This window comes from Ovis aries, chromosome 21, assembly GCF_016772045.2.
Source record: "Ovis aries strain OAR_USU_Benz2616 breed Rambouillet chromosome 21, ARS-UI_Ramb_v3.0, whole genome shotgun sequence".
Taxonomy (NCBI): Eukaryota; Metazoa; Chordata; class Mammalia; order Artiodactyla; family Bovidae; genus Ovis; species Ovis aries.
The window spans coordinates 44,893,605-44,909,417 of NC_056074.1; the positions used below are offsets into that span (position 1 = coordinate 44,893,605).

The 15,813-nt window shown below is 56.2% G+C and overlaps 1 protein-coding gene across 2 annotated transcripts in view; it reads left to right on the forward strand.

Annotated features, from left to right (window-relative positions):
- OSBPL5 (oxysterol binding protein like 5) overlaps positions 1 to 6,670 on the forward strand; it is a 71,762-nt gene extending 65,092 nt beyond the window's left edge. For both annotated transcript variants that reach the window (XM_027960040.3, XM_060404372.1), the window contains 8 exons: positions 278 to 375; positions 803 to 892; positions 989 to 1,125; positions 1,532 to 1,717; positions 1,930 to 2,041; positions 3,317 to 3,458; positions 3,977 to 4,079; positions 5,536 to 6,670. In XM_027960040.3, coding sequence (XP_027815841.1) covers positions 278 to 375; positions 803 to 892; positions 989 to 1,125; positions 1,532 to 1,717; positions 1,930 to 2,041; positions 3,317 to 3,458; positions 3,977 to 4,079; positions 5,536 to 5,674 — 1,007 coding nt within the window. In that variant the 3' untranslated portion in view covers positions 5,675 to 6,670. The remainder of the gene's footprint in view (positions 1 to 277; positions 376 to 802; positions 893 to 988; positions 1,126 to 1,531; positions 1,718 to 1,929; positions 2,042 to 3,316; positions 3,459 to 3,976; positions 4,080 to 5,535) is intronic.
- The last annotated feature ends 9,143 nt before the right edge of the window (positions 6,671 to 15,813 follow it).

Below are 15,813 nucleotides of genomic sequence, written 5' to 3' on the forward strand. Positions count from 1 at the left end.
CAGTTAAGGGTGGGGGTGTCTCTGAGACTTGGCAACTCACATGAGCAAAGGCCAGAGAGCCCGTCCGCCGGCGGGGTAGCAGGCCCGTGAGGAGCCAGGTCCGATTCTCACCCTCCTGGCAGCGCTGGCCCCCGGGAGCACCTGTCATCCCCGCTCCCTTCTCACCATCGGGGCCCGACACACTCATCCCTGTCTCAGCGCTGCTGGGACTCCACCAAGGCCTGGGGGCTCAGCCGGCCACGGGGCAGCGCTGACCCCCGCCGCGGCTGTCTTGCAGGCATCCTCTACGGCACGATGGCCATGGAGCTGGGTGGCAGGGTGACCGTCGAGTGTGAGAAGAACAGCTTGCAGGCTGAGCTGGAGTTCAAGCTCCAGGTAGCACAGGCAGCTCAGCCACCCCAGGGCCTGGGGGCATGGGGCTCGGGCAGGGGAGAGGCGAGGCCTTGGGGGGTCCCCCACCACCCTCTCTGTGCCCAGGGATGGTTTCCTGAGCAGGGGCACACGGATGAGCAGCTCCTGGCCGTCCTGTAGCACAGCCGGAGCCTGTGAGGAGTGCAGAGAGGGGAAGGGGCTGCCCGCAGACCACACAGCAGAGACAGGCGAGGCCGAGGCCCGTCCCCACCACGGGGCACCAAGGCCTGGCAGGGACCCTGCACCCTGGAGCTCTGGCTGGGCCGTGGGCGAGTGTGGCCGCCCCTGCTGTGCACCAGGGCTGGGAGCTCGCACCCCCACGAGGAAGGGGCCCCTCCTCCTCCCCAGCTCAGTGCCCTCACCCGCGTCCGTCTCGGGCATGTCCCCACAGCCCTTCTTCGGGGGCAGCACGAGCCTCAACCAGATCTCGGGGAAGATCACGTCGGGCGAGGAGGTCCTGGCGCGGCTCACGGGACACTGGGTAAGGCCCGCCTCTGGGTAGGCGTGGGCGAGAGGGCGGGCCCGGGCTCCAGAGGCCACGGCCGGCACCTCTGACCCGCCCGGCCATCTGGGGCAGGACAGGGAAGTGTTCATCAAGGAGGAGGGCAGAGGAGGCCCTGAGCTCTTCTGGAACCCCAGCGAGGAGGTGCGCAGGCAGCGGCTGAAGCGGTACACGGTGCTGCTGGAGGAGCAGACGGAGCTGGAGTCGGAGAGGTGAGGCCTGGGCGCTGCAGGACCCTTGACCCCAGCTGGAGCGGCCAGGATGCCCAGCTGCGATCCCTGGATGCATGTTCCCTGGATGTCCCTGGCACGAGGACAGACCCGAGGGGATCCCTGGTGGCAGAGGACACGTCCGGCTGTGGGAAGCTGGAGGGAGAGAAAGGGAGGCCTGGGGGAAGAGCGAGCTCTGTAGGGAGGGCCCTGTGGTGCCAAGTGTGCACGCAGCATAGGAAAGAACCATCTCATGGTAAACAGTGCCCAGGAGAGATGGGCACCCTGATAGGTAGTGAGCTCCCTGTTGCTGGAGGCAATCAAATGGAGGTTGCTCTGAGCCTCCCCTCTAGTGTGAAGGGTCAAGGCTGCCCAGGTCCCCTTGGCTCAGCGGGTGCTCCACTCGCAGGCTCTGGCAGCACGTCACCAGGGCCATCAGCGAGGGTGACCAGCACAAAGCCACGCAGGAGAAGTTTTCCCTAGAGGAGGCGCAGCGGCAGCGGGCCCGGGAGCGCCAGCAGAACCTGGTGCCCTGGACGCCCCAGCTCTTCCACCTGGACCCTGCCACCCAGGAGTGGCGCTACCGATACGAGAAGTGAGTGGGGGCAGGCTGCCCGCAGACCCCCACTGTCCTGGCCCTGAGTGATGGGGAGGGAGGGCCACACGGGGGCTGCTCTTGGGGGCAGGCTGTGGTCACTCCCCTGGGGGCTTCAGCCCTGATGAGAGGCTGAGGGCTGGGCCGGGAGGGGGCCCCTCGCTGTGTGGGCCACCGCCCCTGCCAACCCACACTCTCTGGACTCCCCCCAGCCGCAGCCCCTGGGACCCCCTGAAGGACATCGCCCAGTTTGAGCAAGATGGGGTCCTGCACACCCTGCAGCGGGAGACCGCCTTCCTGGGCAGCCCGGGGCCCAGGCACCAGGTCAGAACCAGCCCTGGGCCCAGCCTGGGGTCCTCCGCCCCCACCTCACACCCAGCTAACCTGGCCCTCCTCTCCTGGGTCCCCATCACTCTGACCCACACACATCCCAGCAGGGTCTGCCCTGGTGTTCCCCTGGGTCCCTGTCCCACCTTTCCCCATCCAGCAAGGGGCCAAGATCCCCCCCCCTTGCAGGACACACAGTTCCTGGGACACCCCGATGTTCAGGGCACTGTGCTGGGGTGCACTGGCCCTGCCCCGTCGCTCCCCAGAACTGCTCTCCGTGGTGTTGGCAGGGCGGTATCCCATTGTACAGATGAAAACACTGAGCCTCAGGGCAGCCCAGGGGCTTGCCCAAGTAGCAGGAGGAGGAGGAGGTGGCATTTGCACAGACTCCTGGGCCTCTGTGGGTGGGTGAGGAGGGTGGGAGAGGCAGGGGGTGGGGGTGGGGTAGGGAGGACAGCAGGAGGCCCTGGGGAGCACAAGGGAGGAGCACTCTGGCAGAGGTGCCACTTCAGGGGGAGCCCAGAGTGGCCCCACGTGTGGATCAGTGCCCGCTGGGTGCCCACTGTGCATACAACTGGGGGGCACTCCCCCCTGGGCAGGGAGGCGTGGACTCCCCCATCTTGCCCTGTGGCCCCAATTTCCCCAGCAAACGGGGGCCGAGATACCTCCCAAGTCGTGTGTGTCCCAGCCCCTTCCCCCACGTGCCGCAGCCCCTCAGCCGGGACCGGATAGCCCTGTCTCTCCCGCACGAGTGTCCCCGGCAGGCCTCTTCACCCTCCTCTCTCTCCTCAGCCTCTCTGGTCAAAACGGGCCCCACCACACCCCAAAACCTGCCTGTGTGGGAAACCCCCCTGCCCCGGCTCTGACCACACTCTTCGGGGCCGAGGGCCTCCGTGCAGGGTGTCGGTCACCCCCAGGCCCTCGCAGGGACAGGCCTCCGGTCACGCGGCCACCCCTGTTCTCGGGAGGCTTCTCTGAGGCTGGCCAGCCCGGGGGTCCCTGCGTCCACGCCGGGGAAGCCCCGGCCGTCAGCGCGCGCTGGGAGGGTCAGCCCTGCCGGCTCCGGAGTCCTATGGCCCGGCCCCCGTCGTCTCCCTCTGTATGGGGGGTCGGAGGGGGGTGGTGGGCACTGCAGTCAGGTCAGGGCCAGGCCTGTCACCCGCCCAGAGCCAGCAGCCTCCGCCGCTGCCGGCCGCCTTCTGCGGCACAGGTGGCCCCATGGGTGCGGTAGGTGTGGGTGGGCTGCCGCTCAGCCGCTCCGTCTCCCCCCAGGGGTCCGCCCCCAGCCCGCGGCTCCGCAAGCCCAGCGACCAGCCCTCCGGCCACAGCCAGGTCACGGAGAGCAGCGGCTCCACGCCCGAGTCCTGCCCCGAGCTCTCTGACGAGGAGGAGGAGGATGGAGACTTTGTTCCAGGTGAGACCTGTGGGCCGACCCTCTGGACGGGTGCAGCCGGTGGGGACGGGCGAGGGGGCCGGGCTCTGAGTCTGCTCTTGGGGCGGGGCGCCCGGCGAGGGGCGGGGCGCCCGGCGAGGGGCGGGGCGCCCGGCGAGGGGCGGGGCGCCCGGCGAGGGGCGGGGCGCCCGGCGAGGGGCGGGGCGCCCGGCGAGGGGCGGGGCGCCCGGCGAGGGGCGGGGCGCCCGGCGAGGGGCGGGGCGCCCGGCGAGGGGCGGGGCGCCCGGCGAGGGGCGGGGCTTGCCTGTCTGGCCTGTGACTCTCCGGGTGGGCTCCCGCTTCCTGGTCCCCTGTCTTCAGGGAGTGCCTGTCTCCCCGTTTGACCCCCTGGGCTTATCAGAGGCTGGCTGATCCTGGGAGTTTCCTCCGGGGTGGGCACCACCTCCCTCTTGTGCCAGTGGCTGCAGGGAGGCGGGCTGTAACCTCAGGCCCCCACCCGCTCATCCTCACCTCTCCCCGCTCCTTCCTGACGCCTGTAGACTGCGAGAGCCCGTGCCCTCGGTGTGGGAAGGAGGCGCGGCGGCTGCAGGTGCTGCACGAAGCGATCCTGTCCATCCGGGAGGCCCAGCAGGAGCTGCACAGGTGGGCTGCCCTCGGAGGACCAGCTGGGGGCGCGGGGTCACAGTGCAGGACGGCCAGAACCCCGAGGGGCGGAGCTAGATGGAAGCTGGAAGAAGGTACCAGCGGCAGTGGCCCCCCGAGCCCCAAAACCAGTAGGACCTCAGAAATAGCGGGCCAAGTCATGTCAGGGGGCCTAGGAACACGTTCGGTTTCGGACCCCCCCATCCCCACCCCAGCCAGGCTCCAGTCAAGACGGCAAGTCTCTGAGCTGCAAAACCTTGGTCTGTCTGGGCCTCAGTCTCCCCATCTGTGAACTGGGGTTGACAGCAGTGCCCCTGGGGCGGGAGGAAGATGGAGCAGAGGGTGAGGCTCTGAGCCTGGCGCCCCGAAAGCCCTTGGCAGCTATGAACACCTGAGCTGCTCTTGGGAGCCTAGAATCTCATGTCTGTAACGAGGCCAGCCCTACTTCCCCTGCGACTCACCCAAGGGGGCCCAGAGGTGTTTCTCACCCTTTGGTACCAGCTCCATGATGATGCTGTGCAGGGCCAAGGGAAACGGAGACCGACACCTTGTAAGAGTAGGGGAGGGGCACAGTCTCCATGATCAGGGAGGGCTTCCGGGAGGAGGATGCGTTTGGGCAGGGCGGAGCTGGAAATGGGGAATGCAGAGGTCAGTCCCGAGTGGCGGGCACCACAGGATGGCCACTGCCAGGAGGAGGGACAGTTGAGGTGAGAGACCGAGACGAAGGAGCCCAGCCCGGAGGCCGTGGGAACCAGGAAGGGGGTTAGGGCACCAGAGAAGGAGATTTGCTGCTTTGCTGCGAGGAAGGTGGTGGAAACACAGCCAATAGCTTCAGCCTTTTGGTCCAGACACAGTGATGTCAAGAGGCCAGGACAGAGCTGCAGCTTTCCTGGGCTGCCAGCCAAGCCCCAGACTGGCAGCTTCAGCTACAGGCATTTGCCCCTCCTGGGCCTTGAGGCTGGAAATCCCAGATCAGAGCAGGGCTGGTCCTCCCGAGGCTGCTCTTCTAGGCGTGCAGACGACAGCTATCTCCTTCCTGCGTCCTCACAGGGTTGTCCCTCTGTGTGTGTCTGTGTCCTGACCTCCTCTTCTTACAGGGACCCCCAGTCCTGTGGGATGAGGGCCCAGCCTAGTGACCCCATTTCTTTATTTACCCCTGTAAAGGTCACATCTCCAAACAGTTGCGTTCTGGCTGCTGGGGGTCAGGACTCCAACACAGGACTTGCAGACGCCGTTCAGCCCATGGCAGTGGAGGTGGGAGGGGGGATGTGAGAGCCCCAGCTCCACTAGCCCTGACCCCTCTCCCTGAAGGGTGTGCCCAGGGAGCCCCAGGCAGCCACTGTGCCCTGGGGCCCTCCCCTACGCGAGCCCCTGGCCTCGTTTTCACCCGAGGGCCAGACTCCTCACCTTGCTGCTTGGCTGGCCAAGGCTGAACTGCCGCTCCCTCTCGTTCCAGGCACCTCTCGGCCATGCTGAGCTCCACGGCCCGCGCCAGGCAGGCCCCGGCCCCGGGCCCCCTGCACAGCCCTCGTTCTTGGTTCCTGCTCTGCGTGTTCCTGGCGTGTCAGCTGCTCATTAACTACATCCTCAAATAAGAGCCCAGTGGGGATGGCGTGGGCATCGTCTGCAGGACCAGGGGGCAGGGGAAGCCAAGCCTCCCTCCCAGGCACCTAGCACTTTAAGCCAGCCCTATGGAGGCAGAGACTCCGTGAGCATGGCCCACGTGGACTGAGGGACCCACGACCGCAGGACAGCAGGAGGGACCTGGGCGGGGGGGGGTGGTTGCTGCGCATGATACCCGTGGCAAGGCGCTGGCCTTTCCCACAGGGCCCTCCACCCCGTGCTGGCCTTAATGCTGAAGCCAAATGCCACTTTCACCCTGGGCCACGCTCTCTAGCAGCCTTGCCTCATCACCCCCTCCCCGGGCAGCCTCAGGGGGCTGATGGTGGAGGGGCAGGAGGGCCCGCTGGGCTCCAGGTGTTGCCCCTCAGCAGGGGTGAGTAGGAGGCTCTGAGGAGCAAGCCGGTACCCCAGGTCCTCTTGGGCGCCCAGCGCACAGAGCATCCCTTCCCGAGCCCCCGCCCACGCTGTCCTGGTCGGGCTGCAGGTGGGCTTCAGGCGCCGGCTGGGCTGTGATGGGGCTTCCTTCTGCCCGCTGTGCCGTCTGCATGGTGGGGCCCAGTTCATACACTTCACAGGCCTGGCCCATCTCCCTCAGCCAGGACATGCCAAGCTGGGGCGGGCACAGCTGAGCGTGGCGTGCCTGGGACCGAGGGGGGACACTTTATTCAGACAGACATGCACGGTCTTCCCTTCCCACACATTTTTAATAAACGCAATTGCAATATTTTAGGCAGGCTGTGAACAGCATCTGTCAACTGGCCTCTGTTCCTGTGTCAAATGCTGTGTGTGTGTGTGTGTGTGTGTGTGTGTGTGTGTGTGTGTGAAGCTCTGCACATGCAGACACAGACGGGGCCGTAAATTAAGCTGTGATGGTGCCATCTGAGCTGACCAGTTTTGTATCTATGTCTTGCTCCTCCTCCAATTTGGGGACACATCTCCACTCGTGAAATAAACAGACGCACATGTTGTATGCTGCCTTCTTGGGGAAATTCTGGAAACCAGTAGGGTTGGGGTGTCTCAGGGGAGAGATTCGATGCCAGCAGAAGCTGTCTGGGGCTGGAGGGGCCCAGGGAAGGGGTGAGACCTCAGGATGGAGGGAGGAGGTCTGGCGTGGAGGGGCGTGCACTTTGCAGGAAGCAGAGAGACACAGTCCGCCGCCCCCTCCCCACCTCTGAGGAACCAGTGCAGGAGGCCTGGGACCCATCCAGCAGCCGATGAGCTGGCTCAGGACACGGGGGTGCTGCCCACAGGGCACTCCAGGGGGCATTTGGCCTGGTCCCTTCCCCACAATCACAACCCACTCCCCCCTCTCCAGCTGCCCCCAGGCAGCCCCTCAGTTCCACTGTGGCCACCGTTCCCAGTACTCCTGGCCACCAGGTCCAGGGGACTGGGCTGGCCTTTACTGGGACAGCCCAGGATACCCCTGAAGGGGCGGAAGCGGGTAGCTGACTGCAGAGCACACCCCACAGTACGAGACCACGGCCTGGCCCTGACGGACATGAAGGATAAAAGAGAGGGAGAGGCCACGGGACAAGATGGACGTGGGCTGGGGCCAAGGAAGGGGCAGGTGTGCCCTGCCGTCCCAGCCCTCCCCGCCATCCCCACTGTCCCCACCCTCCCACCTGCACCAGGCACTCGGGACTCCCAGTACTCCCTCTGAGAGCAGTGTTCCCCCTGGCACTGATCCCTACATGGCTCCACTCCCTGCAGGGAGGAGGGGGGTGCTCTCCAGGTTGAAGTGGTCTGCACCTTGCCACTGAGGCAGGCTACTCGACCCGACGCCCTGGGCCACCTGTCTTGCACCCTGGACCTTTCAGGGCAGACTGGGCCACCCAAGTGCAGCCTGACCCACCAGCCCCTCCACCCCCTGCCCCCTGCCGCCTCGGAGTCTCCTCCAGAATTCTCTTCCTGTCCTTGGTAGGCCAAGAACTCGTCTAAATCAACAATGAAAAATGACAAGAAATCTGGGTGGGCATAGTCCCAGGGGACCAGGTGGCCTGTGCCCAGACAGATGGTTACGACGTGCTCTGGTGTCAGGCAGCTCCTCCAAGCAGTGAGGACCTGGCCTTGGCCTCTGGGTCATCAGGTCAGCTCTTGGGCATCTGGATGCTGGTGGTGAAAAATCTAGAATGATGTTGGGATCAGAGCTGTGCTTTGCACCCCCGACCCCACTCAGCACCCCCTTCCTGGCCCATCGACAATGGCTGGCCTGCCTCCCAGGGCAGCTGGGCAGGAAGTGGATGGAATGGCAGGAAGTGGATGGAATGGAGGTCAGGGAGGGTGGAAACTCAGGAGGGCCGGGGCCCAGGGCCGCACCCTGCCCTCTAGGTTCCCCCGAGCAGCAGGAGAAATTTACACTGTGCCTGTCCCCTCACCTTGTCACCGCTTGGGGGAAGTGACAGCGACTTCTAGTAGAAAGACTTTCTAGCAGACGGGATCTGGGTCTGTTCAGGGCTCAGAGACTCAAGAGCTGGCCGGCCCCTCCTGGAGCCCAGGATTCTAGGCGGGGGTTGGGCGCGGGGCTCTGGAGGAGGTGCAGGAGTGAAGGGGCCTGACGCCCCCTGTTGATGTGCCTGGCTTGTATCCTGCTCTCCTCAGGAAGGAATGGTCTCCTCCCCTTGAAACACCCCCCACCCCATCCATCTCACCCCTCCCCGACTCATGTGGCTCCCACAGGCTGCAAGGGGATGCCGCCGGTTGAGCAGGGAGTGGAGACAGACTCACGTCTTGCGGCTGCTCAATTCAGTTCAGTCGCTCAGTTGTGTCTGACTCTTTGCCACCCCGTGTGCCAGGGTCCAGCCCCGGTGGATCCAGGGAATTCGAAGGGTGGACAGCGTTGGCGTGGAAAGACTTGTTTATTTATTAATATAAGATTAGATTAAGAAACTATAGTGTAGTAAGAAGATTAAGTGGAGGAAGAGGGCTGAATAGCTTGGTTTACGCAGAAGGCCAATAAAATTCCAGACAAGGAATTTGCACCATCTACGTTGGGCCACCAGCGCCCGCTTGAATATCTAAGGGTGCCTCGCCTTAAGCTCCCTTTCGCGCGGGTCTTAACAGCCAGGGCAGGTAAGTAGACCTGGCGAGCCTCCGCGCCCCAGGTGGAGATTCAGCCTGAAATTAAAGTAAAGAGCAGAGAGAGGGAAAGGGAGAGAAGAAAGAGAGAGAGAGACACGGGGGGAGCCAGAGTCCCAAGAAACCAGGCCGAGAGACTCGTCCCAGAAACTGGTCCAAGAAGCTGGTCCCATCCTTTATTGTTCAGAAGGCCTTTTATACTTTTGATAAAACACGGAGATCAATGGGTAACACAAAATTATGTAGCGTTCGCAGCCCAGACTCTTTCTATACATCATTTTGTATACAAAAGGTCTCAGGTGATTTACATTATCTTCTGGCCAAGAGGCTTGTTAACACTTTTTGGCTCTCTTCCTTAATGAATGTTAATTTTGTTTCCCCTGAAGTGTTTTTCTTTAATCTGCATCTCCTTAAAGCATTAAAGTTACATCTCTATAGAACAAAGGCGCAGTGGGTTATAACAAAGAAGGTACTTAACTCAAAGATCTAATGTTGCTAATACCAGGTCTACTACTTGTTTTTCTATATACCGACTATATCTACAAATAAAGGATATGAAAATTTGGCAGCAAGCATTGACTCAACAAATGAAACCTTTAATCAGTCCTATTCTAAAGATTTTGACTCCTCGGAAGCCCCTACATTCCTAGGATGTTTTAAGCTTCCTGTGCCTCCTGCGGTCAGGAGGCCTCAAACAATCACACAGCGCCGCTGTACGAGTCCTGCAGGCAGGCTAGAAAGCCATCAGAGGGGTATTTGGATTGAAACACTCTTTCAAATGCAGAAGACTAAAGCCCTGAATTGACTTTTTGCAGAAAATGTCAGAAGAGTAGAAAAGCAGAGCACAAAAACCAGCAGATTTTTGTTGGGGTATATGCTTAGGAATTTCCAGAGGGGCCCCTGAAGTCTGAGCACGCCTTGCGCATGTCAGCTTCCTTCCTCATGACCTTGTCACAGGCGGGATTCCTCACACTGGCTCCCGGCACCCATGGAATGCAGCACGCCAGGCCTCCCTGTCCATCAGCAACTCCTGGAGTTTCCTCAAACTCATGTCCGTTGAGTCGCTGATGCCATCCAACCATCTCATCCTCTGCCGTTCCCGTCTCCTCCTGCCTTCAATCTTTCCCAACATCAGGGTCTTTTCCAATGAGTCAGCTCTTCGTATCAGGTGGCCAAAGTATTGGAGTTTTAGCTTCTGCATCAGACCTTCTAGTGAATATTCGGGACTGATTTCCTTTAGTTTTGATTGGTTGGATCTCGGCTGTCCAACGGACTCTCAAAAGCTCTCCAATACCACAACGGAAAGCATCAATTCTTCAGCGCTCAGCTTTCTTTATGGTCCAGCTGGCACGGCTCGCGGCTGCTACTTGAGCCCAGGTGGCCCCCAGAGCATCCGGGGGGAGGGTGCGGGAGCCCGCGGGAGGGCAGGAAGCCAGGCTGGCGGCGGCACGCTCGCCAGGGAGGGACTGCTTTTGGGGACCTGCGAGGGGCAGTGCAGACTCCCTCCCTGCCCCGCCCCCTCGGAAGAGACACCTAAACCTCGCGGCCGGGGAAGGGCGGGCTCGGAGACCCGAAGCCCAGCCCGTGGCCCCGCCGCAGGGACGGCCAGGGCGACGCCTCAAGGCCTGGGTGCCGGGGTCCAGCCCCGGTGGATCCAGGGAATTCGAAGGTGGGGACGGCATCGGTATACTTGGAAATAACTTATTTAATTACAGATAGAGAGGGATTAGAAGATTAGCAGAGAAAAAGGGGCTGAATAACTTGGTTTACGTGGGATACCAATAAAATTCCAAAACAAGGAATTTGCACCATCTACCTTGGGCCACCGGTGCCACTTGAATATCGGAAGGTGCCCCTCCTTGGGCTCCTTCTCGCGTGGGCTTGAAAACTGGGGCAAATAAGTAGACTTGGAGGGCAAAATTAGGTGGAGAAGAGCTGTTCTTAGAGGGCAGGCACGGGAAATATGTCCCTCTTGGCCACAGGAAAAACAAGTTTTAGGGAAGATATTTCTGCCTTGGCTACTGGGGTTGCCCTGCACTGGGTTATTTTTTATCTGTAAAGAAGGAATGTACTGCCCGCTAAGAATTTCCTTTCATAGCTGCAGTTATGGCAACAGCATGCATCAGTGTGGGTCCTACGCCTGCACACTGCCTGATAGAATCTTTTAGAGTTCCAGTTTTCTTTATGGGATGTAAAGTAGCCTGGCAGGTAGAGTTAGCATTTTCAAATGCCAGCTGTTTTGTCACTATATTAGCCGCCTCGGAATTAGAAATTGCTCTGTTCACCACCTCTGCAGCCGTGAGAGAAAATCCTCATAAGGCTCTTCAGATTTTTGTTTGATATTAGCGAAGGAGGAGGAGGTTGATTCATTTCCTTCAGGCAAGAGGAGGATGGTGATTCATTTCCTTAGCCGAAGTAGCTCAGGCGGCTACTTGTTGCAGGGTCATTTTACTAGTTTCATTTGTTTTGAAAGTAAGGCATATTCATTATCCCCTATCAACATATTTTTTACAATATATTTTGGACCATGTATTAGGTTGCTATCAGCCTGTTTTGGGGCTAGGTCCTCATTCAGTTTTCCAAAGCATGAATTGCCCTCCGGATAAGCAAGCTTTAGCAACTGCCTTCCAATCATAGGGTGTCAACCATCTGGCTGCCACAATTTCTAATAATTGTAAAGAGTATGGGGCTGTAGGCCCATACGAAACACAAGCATGTTTTAATTCTTAAATCATTTTCATCTGAATGGGCTCCAGCCCTTTCCCCTTGTCTGCTATCAAATATTACAGGAAAGCAAGCTTCCAGGTGGGGATCAAAGTCATCGTTGGGGTTAGAAAGGACCCTTCTCGTGGGAACTTCCAGTGGGGGCCCTTCACCCCTATAGGGGGCGGGGCAGAAGAGGGCCAGAATATGCCATATCTTTATCTTCATATTCCGAAGATCTTTTAACTATCTTTGTTTAGATCTTACGGATGTATTAACTGGAGATGTCTCCCTTAAGCTCCTAGGGGCGTATGGCCTGATAGGAGACATTTCTCTCGAGCTCCTGAGAGCAGAAGGCCTAATTGGGGAAGTTTCTCTCGAATATCTAGGAGCGGTTGTTCTGATAGGGGATGTTTCCCTTAAACTCCTTGGAGCATCTTTGTTTAATAAAGGCGTATCTATTGGGACCTAACAAACGCCATGATAGGCCTCAGGGACTAAGGGAGGACTCACGGGAAAAGCCGAGTCATTGCCCAGTGAGGTCATCCCCGAGGATTCCATGGCTTGTCTAATCAGCATAGTCCCCGTCACCTGGTTTGAGTTTATCAGGACGTAAAAGACATCCCCCTGCAGCCAATAGCCAATTAGTAAATACCAGGAAACCCCTGCAGCCAATCAACCCTTGCCAACTCTCTGTCTTTGTTCTAAGCCTATAAATACTGCTGTAAATCTGGGCTCGGGGCTCTTGCTCGACTCCACTGCGTTGGATGTGGCGGGAGCCCTAGCTCGAGCTAGAAATAAAACCCCTTCATGCTTTTGCATTGCTGTGGACGTCTTATTCTCTTAATTTTGGGGACTCCGACTCTGGGCATAACAGTATCCTCATTAGAATGGTATTGAGTTGCCTTTTCTTTAAAATCTTCCTCATCTGAAAGCTGATCTTTTTTCTCCTGTCTTTTGCCTTTTCCTGAGCAGTCATTGCAGCTAGCATTTTGTTCAACTGCTGATAGCTAGGTATAGCCTCCTTTTCCTCACCCTCCTCCTTGATAGATACCTTTTTCTCTTCACTTTCCTCTTTAAGATGTACTTTTTCAGATTCAGGGGCAGGGTCTAGAGCATCCCTAATTATATTCCATAAGGAAAAAGCGTCAGTAGGCACCTTTTCTGAGCCATGTTCAGCATGGTAAGTTTTTAATTGTTTCCCTACTCTCTCCCAAGTATCTAAGTTGACAGTGCCTTCTTCCGGAAACCAAGGACACTGTTCTTGTACAAACGAAAAAAATGAATGTATGTTGGATTTCTTAATTTTAATTCCCCGTTTAGTTAGTAACTGCAAGATTACGCCTATAAAAAGCTGTCTTTCTTTTGATTCACTGTTACCTATGTCAGAAAATTAAGATCTATAGAAAAGTCTGCCTTAACAAAGGTTTTACCTTAGCCAAGGGGGGTTTTCTTTTCAACCCTAAGAAAGCAGGTTTCTTTCAACTTCTCTTAAACTCTTCAACACTTCCCACTTCTACTCGCCCTATCTATCCTACAGGGGGGTCTGCAGCACCCTAAGTGGGGTCCTATCCGTCCCAAAAACACTGGGGGAATAACCGAAATTACTCCGGGGGAGTGACTGAATCACTCTGGGGTGAACAACAGAGAGTGCTCCGGGGGGAAGCTTTTGCTCTGAAGAACTTACCTTCAAATAGCCTGTTTCAGGCGCCACTTGCCAGGGTCCAGCCTCGGTGGATCTAGGGAATTCGAAGGTGGGGATGGCGTTGGCATCCTTGGAAGTAACTTATTTAATTACAGATAGAGAGGGATTAGAAGATTAGCAGAGAAAAAGAGGCTGAATAACTTGGTTCACATGGAATACCAATCACCACCTACATAAGCTGCAGGCATCTTCCCGTTCTCCCAAAGGAGAGGAGGCACTGAGCCCCCTCCCCCCACCCCGTCTGATCTTAGAAGCCCAGGCAAAATTAACAGGCTTGGTGGGTACCCATGCACCAGATGGGAATTCAGCTAGAAACTGGTAGGAGAGAAAAAGGGGCTGAATAACTTGGTTTAGGTGGGATACCAATAAAATTCCAAAACAAGGAATTTGCACCATCTCCGTTGGGCCACCGGTGCCACTTGAATATCAGAAGGTGCCCCTCCTTGGGCTCCTTCTTGCGTGGGCTTGAAAACCGGGGCAAATGAGTAGACTTGGAGGGCACCCATGCTTCAGATGGGAATTCAGCCAGAAAAACGGGGAGCAGAAAAGATCGACATGAGGGAATCAGTCTTTCTGGAAACTGATCAGATTTCTTTATTTTGGGGTTTGCTTATGTACCTTTTGTTACATATAGGGATGAATACAGAGTCATGCAGGGGTCAGCAGTGCTGACCTTTATCAAAATTAGGTGCTTCACATAAAAAGGTCTTAGGGATTTTACATCATCTTCTGGCCATGAGACCTGCTAACATTTTATGATCCTTTCTTTCTGATAACCAAACAACTTATTTCTTCCAAGGGTGTTTTTTCTTAAACCAGGCACCACCCTCCAAATAAAGTTACATTCCTATAGGATGAGGGTATAGTGAGTTACAATCAAGAAAGGAATTTATTTAACCCAAGGTTAACATGATTAGTCTTAAAGGTTAATACTTATTTCTCCTATATGCTTAAAGGTTAATACTTGTTTCTCCTATATGCTAGTTATATTCATTATAAGGGCAGGGAACATGGAGATTTAGCAGCAAACATCAGCCCAACAGATGAAAATCCTTTCACCAATGTTCCCCTTAAGATCTATTTAGTCTTAAGATAGTGATAAAGTTACATTTTTACATAGCAAGGACACAGTGATTTATAACAAAGTACAGTGATCTATTACAAAAGAGAAAATCCATTAACTCAAAAAGTCTAGTATTGCTAACCTTAAAAACTACTATATTTCCTTTTCTATATTCCAAATACATTGATTAATATATTCCCAGGTGCCTAAGGATATGGAGGCCTGGCGGCAATCATTGACTCAACAATGAGAAAAGCCCTGTGCTAATTAAGACTCTCAAAATACTCCAAAACTCTCTTATGGTTGAGAGGTAGTAAACAATCACGTGAGTAGTGGCAGGAGTATGGATGATCCTGTCACACAAGCTAGTCTGTCAGCAGAGAGGTTTGACCTGAGACACCCTTGTCCCACCCAGGGGGGGGAATTAGCAGCAATTATTGACACAACAAATGAAAAAACCCTTCACCAATACAATCCCCAACCAACCCACTATACTAATAATTCCCAACTCCCCAAGAGAATTTGCCTTTGGTAAGTCTAAAACATCTCCATGCCTCTCAGATTGGGAGGCTGTAAACAATCACATGTGGCCGGACGAACCTATACAGGCAGGCTAGATAACATCTGCTGGATCATGGAAAAAACAAGAGAGTTCCAGAAAACATCTATTTCTGCTTTATTGACTATGCCAAAGCCTTTGACTGTGTGGATCACAATAAACTGTGGAAAATTCTGAAAGAGATGGGAATACCAGACCACCTAACCTGCCTCTTGAGAAATCTGTATGCAGGTCAGGAAGCAACAGTTAGAACTGGACATGGAACAACAGACTGGTTCCAAACAGGAAAAGGAGTACGTCAAGGCTATATATTGTCACCCTGCTTATTTAACTTCTATGCAGAGTACATCATGAGAAATGCTGGGCTGGAAGAAACGCAAGCTGGAATCAAGATTGCCGGGAGAAATATCAATAACCTCAGATATGCAGATGTCACCACCCTTATGGCAGAAAGTGAAGAGGAACTCAAAAGCCTCTTGATGAAAGTGAAAGACGAGAGCCAAAAAGTTGGCTTAAAGCTCAACATTCAGAAAACGAAGATCATGGCATCCAGTCCCATCACTTCATGGGAAATAGATGGGGAAACAGTGGAAACAGTGTCAGACTTTATTTTTTGGGGCTCCAAAATCACTGCAGATGGTGACTGCAGCCATGAAATTAAAAGACACTTACTCCTTGGAAGAAAAGTTATGACCAGCCTAGATAGCATATTGAAAAGCAGAGACATTACTTTGCTGACTAAGGTCTGTCTAGTCAAGGCCATGGTTTTTCCAGTGGTCATGTATGGATGTGAGAGTTGGACTGTGAAGAAGGCTGAGCGCCGAAGAATTGATGTGTTTGAACTGTGGTGTTGAAGAAGACTCTTGAGAGTCCCTTGGACTGCAAGGAGATCCAACCAGTCCATTCTGAAGGAGATCAACCCTGGAATTTCTTTGGAAGGAATGATGCTGAAGCTGAAACTCCAGTACTTTGGCCACCTCATGGGAAGAGTTGACTCATTGGAAAA